The 5,791-nt window shown below is 46.6% G+C and overlaps 1 protein-coding gene across 1 annotated transcript; it reads left to right on the top strand.

Annotated features, from left to right (window-relative positions):
• Positions 1 to 2,568: 2,568 nt before the first annotated feature.
• Positions 2,569 to 5,178, top strand: LOC119313000. The gene has a single exon (XM_037588802.1). The coding sequence runs from the start codon at positions 2,597 to 2,599 to the stop codon at positions 5,000 to 5,002; it is 2,406 nt and encodes an 801-aa protein (XP_037444699.1). The 5' UTR covers positions 2,569 to 2,596; the 3' UTR covers positions 5,003 to 5,178.
• Positions 5,179 to 5,791: the final 613 nt, after the last annotated feature.

The raw sequence follows: 5,791 nt of genomic DNA, 5'->3' as shown, positions 1-5,791 counted from the left end.
CATATTTTATAGGTTTCAAAACAGGAAAATATTTCCTTCAATCATACTCCTCTCTTATGTTTGCTACCTGCAAAATCTACAACTTTGGACGGCTTCTTCTACCGACTCATCTCCAAAGTTCATATTTTCTAGTCTTAACCTATATGGTTTTAACTGGCACTATATATCTTATTTTTAATATGCCAACCAACTTTGTGGATAGAATTAAGATACATACATTTTACAGAGCTAAAAATAGGAAGAAACAAGAGTTTAATGACCTTAACTGATTTATCATAATGAGTTGTCAAAATACTCTTGTCCCACATGCATCTCACAAGAATATCTTAGACTGGCGTGATTTTCGCTACGTTGTCCTTCTATCTGTACAATGATGGCTAGGATATGCTATTATAAGTCATAAGAAAGCAGAAGATTCTATCACAGATAAACACTGTCATATGTTCTTTTTTTGCGAATAACATTGTCATATGTTAGAGTCACATGTATGCGTATCCGCCTGAGTTAGCTTATGTTGTATCAATGAACATCCTGGTGGTTTTCTAAATTAGAGATACATTTTATTGTGGATGACCAAGAAAAAAATATTTATATAACTTTACTCTTCCTTTTTTTTCTTTACACAAAGTCTAGGACTAATAACCTTCTATATCTACTTTGTATGATTTTCCTACTTTATGAGATTCGATGTTTTTCTTTTGTTTGAGAGCATGCATGTTGGTTGAAACTACAGGGCGCTTGAATTATAATGTCTTATTTTCTCCCACTTTACAGGTTCACATGTGTGTAAAATACAAGCACTTTGGTAGAATATTCCAATAATGTAAAATATAAGGTGTATTTACTTACTTATTTCCATGGAGTCATTCTTCAAAACGCAATGTACCTCACAAGTTTACATTTAAGAAATAAATGTTTTGGAGAAATAAACTGGAGGGAATCCTGCTTAATTATGCCATGGTATTGTTATGGATATTGTGTCGATATTTTTGAACTAAAATGTATGGTAGAGAGTGATTCTACTCAATGCATTCCTAAATTTTTTTTCCTGTATATACATGTCTAGAACACCATAAGAATTCATGTATAGTTTTTTTAGCTTTTACTATGCATTCCCAATTTTTTTTGTTTGGTTTCTAATAATGTGAGTGATGGTGCTAACAATCAAATCTCATTTAGTTTGAAACTTTTTTTAGCACAACATCCAATTATTTCAGCATTCACTTTTATTATGTTCACAATAATAAATTTAACTACAGATGATGGCTTTCTAGTTAGATGAAAAACAGAAGGTGTTGCAAAAAAAATCCGAGGAGAAAATATCGTTTTTCGAGCAAGGGTGGATTTTATTAACTCAAATGAAGCATCAATGGGATACAAACACAATATGCACACACCCGGCCGCTGCACAGTCAGGATGCACATAGCCAAAACCAACTCACACACACAAAAACATATTGGCAAATAGCAAAGTCGTGTAAGACCAAAGCTATGCCTAAGCGAGGAAAAAAATCCCTAAAAATATCAAATCCATGATCGACAACGTACAACTAGGACATTATCCGCATCAATCATCTCATGACATCATAAAGATAACGAGGTTCTTCAACAGCAACCCCTTCAGGAAGGAAGCGACGCTCAAACGCCGCCATCACTAGATCCAACCACCAATGGATTCTAAGTTTTCACGTTGACGAACCAGTTCGAGCATATCAGAGCAATGCCTTCAACAAGGTACCAACGCCAAAAATGTTTGTCTAGAACTTCATAAGGTACAGCCAGGCATTGCACTCCTTGGGTGTGAGCAGTCTTTTTCTTGTGCAATTTGCTATACACAAAGAAAAATTGCTCGTTAAAATAACATTGTTTTGAAGGCTGTACATATATCTGTGACGTAAATAGCTGGATTCCTAATGCTTCGAAGGCTGTACACAGTCAGTGTCTTTTGCTTTTCTTTAATTACGCTCCCTTGAGTTAAAGTCCTTTTTTCCTGTAAAAGAAAAGTGGTAAAGAACTACAAAAATGCATGCATGTGAGCTTATGATGCCAAGCGCTGAAGAGAACATTTTCATGTGGACGGGGCACTCAAGAGAACTACATGTAATGCCGAGCTTAGAGCAACTCCAACGCAGGTACCTATTTCGTCCATCGCCGTCTGTTTGGGTCTCCCGACGACGATGAAGAGGACGCCTAGGGCAGCGCGTCGCCTTGTTGTTTAGTTTTAGTTAATGTTTAATTAATATAAATGTGGACGCGTGGACTCTCGCCGGCCTTTATGGCCGGCATCACTGTTTTTTCATTTTCAAAATATTTGTGTTCTAGTTTTTTTCCGCGTGCCGTAAAAATAGATCAGGTCAGCGTTGGGCGCATGCGCCGACCCAAACGCAGAAGCGGACATGGGTATCTGTTGGGCCGACCCAAACTGATAAAATAGGATAAAATCGCCATCCGTTTGGGTCGGTATGTTGGAGTTGCATTCTCATGTGCACTGTACCGTGTCAAAGACTTCTTGATCTGCTTATATGTGCGCGCCCGCCCAGCCATTCTGCTAAGCTGAGCTGAGCTAGCTAGAGCGCATGCATGCAAGTCGATCAAGATGTTGGGCTTCTTGCACTTGAATACCAGTAATGACATCTTGCACAGTTGCGCGGCACACGACTACACCGATTTTAAAAACACCATTTTCTACAACCTCACCGACTCGTACATCGCCCAGTTCAACCACACCACCACCTTGCTCACCTCCATCATCATGTTCGTCCTCGCAGCGCTCTTCTTCAACCTCAACCTCTTCAGCAGGCTCTCCGACGTCAGCGCCATCCTCGACCCCAGGGTCCGCCTCTTCATCACCTCCGCGCTCTCCCTCTTCCTCCCCGTCATGTCCTACCTCTTCTCCGAGGCCAGGAACGCCACCGGAGGTGCCCGCTCCAAGTTCACCGACGAGCTGCCCCTGCGAGCCCGGCTCATCCTCATCTGGATGCTCCTTGTGGAGCTCCTCCGCAAGAAGGCCGAGGAGATCCACATGCAGGGTTACTCCGGCACCATGGACCGTGTGGGGCGTGTCCTTTTGCTGGGGAGCTTCGTCTTCTTCCACCTGCATGATGCTGGCAAGCGGTCCATGCTGGGCATCCTCTGGCTTCTCTGTGCCACGAGGCTGGTACAGAGGATCGTCTTCACCGAGGTCGGGAAACGCTCCCTTGCCTACGGTGTTGGCAAGAACGCTCGGCTCATCACCTCCTACATGGCTCAAGTGCTAGAAGAAGATGAGATGGAGCACCGCCACCAGAGTTTGGACGGAGACGAGCTACTCAAGGGATGCAAGTACGCGGTGATGGAAGAAGAGAATCTGGTCGTTGAGGCCAGCCCGGGTGGCTACAGGCTAACAGGCGACGCCGCACCAGCCACCGTGGGCAAGATCTGGGGGCTCCCTGAGATCTGTTCCCTGGACCGAGATAAACGTCTGAGGCAGCTCTGCCTCTCCTTTGCACTCTTCAAGCTGCTGCGCCGGAGGTTTGAGCGCCTGCCGGCAATGACCGCCGCGGAGGCCCGCAGCTACCGAGAAGTCATCTTCAAAGCCATGCGCAGCGACATAGAAAAAGAGACATCAGATTCAGGGGCAAGCACAAGCACGAGCACGAGCACGGCGGAGGCCTTGTTCCGGCTGACCAAGGACGAGCTCAGCTTCCTCTCCGAGTATTACCACCCCATCATCCCCGTCGTCCTCGCAAGTCCCTTCTTCTTGCTCGCCAACTACTTGTTGCTCCCGCTCCTCGTGTTTGTCCTATGCCTCGTCCTCATCGTCCTCTGCACCAACGGTGACGTCGGCTACGCCGTGGACAGCATCAAAGGCGACAACTACTTTACTTTCTTCAGCATAACCACTATGATGACGGGGTGCCTACCTAAAATCTTTACTTCCCGCTTAGTTTTCTTCTCCTTCTTCGACTTCTCCATCACCTCACTCCTATTCCTCATGGTTGTCTACGAGGAAGTTTGGGAGTTCCTCGTCCTCGTGCTCTCAGACTGGTTCATGGTTTCACTCTTGTGCAAGTACGCTGTGAAACCCGACGGGCGCCTTGGCCGCGTCTTCCTCTGGGCCATCCGCGGCATCATGGGGATGCGAAGCATCATGCATCGCCCACACATTAGCTTCAACCAGCTCTGTGTGGTGAGGTTTTGCTGGCTAGCAATTCCCTTCTCCTTCTCCCTCCCTGTGACGCTGCCCATCATACCATTGCCAAGCATGCATGTGCCGGACCAGGTGAAGCTTTCCATCATAGAGTACCTCGCCAAAGAGTTGCACGACCTTCATGGCAACCCCACCTCACTTGCACTAAGCAGAGGCGGGTTCGCTCTGAGAAACCACGTGGATCTCTTGCCTTTCTGCGACAGTGACAGCGTCGCCGAGGTTATTCTTACTTGGCACATCGCCACCAGCCTCTTCGAGGTGAGGCATTCCACAACGAGCTCTGATGATCGTGCTCAGGCTCAGAGCCTGTCCAAGTACTGCGCTTACCTGGTGGCCATCCACCCCGAGCTGCTCCCCGAATACCCGGAGAGCACGGAGCTCGTGTTCAAGGACACGATGCTCGAGCTGAGTGGCGTTCTCGGGTTCTGGCGCTGCTACTTCTTGACGTGTGTCAACACCCGGTACAGCAAGATCATGGGTGCCGCAAAGAAGCCGAGCAGCAGCCCAAGGAATGTGGTGAAAAGAGGCGCGGAGTTAGCGCACAAGCTGGTGGATAAAGCCGAGAATGCCCAGGATTCTGGGGACGAAGCGGTGTGGAAGCTGCTGGCAAATCTTTGGGTGGAGCTCGTCGTCTACCTCGCGCCATCCAATGACGATGGTTGTATAATGGGGCACGAGAAACTGCTAGTCAAGGGCGGCGAGTTCATCACCATGCTCTGGGCGCTCGCCTCGCACGCCGGCATAAGCCGTCCAGCCGATACACCAGCTGGGGCGGCCGTCGCAATCGAACGTGTGACTGATGCTATTGTATAGATTACATGGAGCTCTAGGTCTGTCTCTATCTTTTTTAGTGTGGTGGTACGTGTGCATGAAGTGTACTGTGCTGGCTTGCGGCTTGCCATGAGTGTGTGTGTGTGTGATGCTTTTTTTTTTTATTTTTGTCTTTTTGAGTTTATGTGTGACAGCATCACAAACGGTTTGGGGTTTCATTTTCTTGAGTCAGGCACTGATGCTTGTACTGTGGTTGCCATGGCCAGGGGCAGAGGCGAAGAAGAAAACACAATGATGAAGCAACACACACAAGGGACCCGAATTTGGTGCTCTCGGGTACGCGCGCACCCTATATTCGCCAAATAATGTAGTAATATAGAGAAAGGGTCAAAAAGAATCGAATCTTAGTTGGAATCAAATATGATCAACCATTGTACTTGGTAAAAAGTTTGGCCAAAGAATTATTCCCATAGACTTCAGGGCAAAAATACAAAAACAAATCTATGATGACAATAGTGTGAATAGTACTTGTATATGTGCTAGTAACTAATAACAACGGTACCTGCTTGCATCTTAGTCTCCGAGGTCTGGTCATGTGAAGACAAGTGGATGGTATCCTGGCGAGCCACCGGTGGCGGCGGCGGCGGTGGCAAACACCCTAGTAACAAGACGTAGGTATGAGGCTTTGATCAAAATTAGGTCATGCAGAGTGCTCAAAAAAATGATCACATTAGGTCATGCAGAGTGCTCAAAATTAGCGCCTTCAGCGCTGGTTTTAGAAACTGGGATATCCGGGGCCGGGCCACTAGGATAGTCGCTCAAAAAATCGCT

The sequence above is a fragment of the Triticum dicoccoides genome, chromosome 5B (genome assembly GCF_002162155.2).
Source record: "Triticum dicoccoides isolate Atlit2015 ecotype Zavitan chromosome 5B, WEW_v2.0, whole genome shotgun sequence".
NCBI classification, from domain to species: Eukaryota; Viridiplantae; Streptophyta; class Magnoliopsida; order Poales; family Poaceae; genus Triticum; species Triticum dicoccoides.
This window is presented reverse-complemented; position numbering and strand designations above follow the sequence as displayed.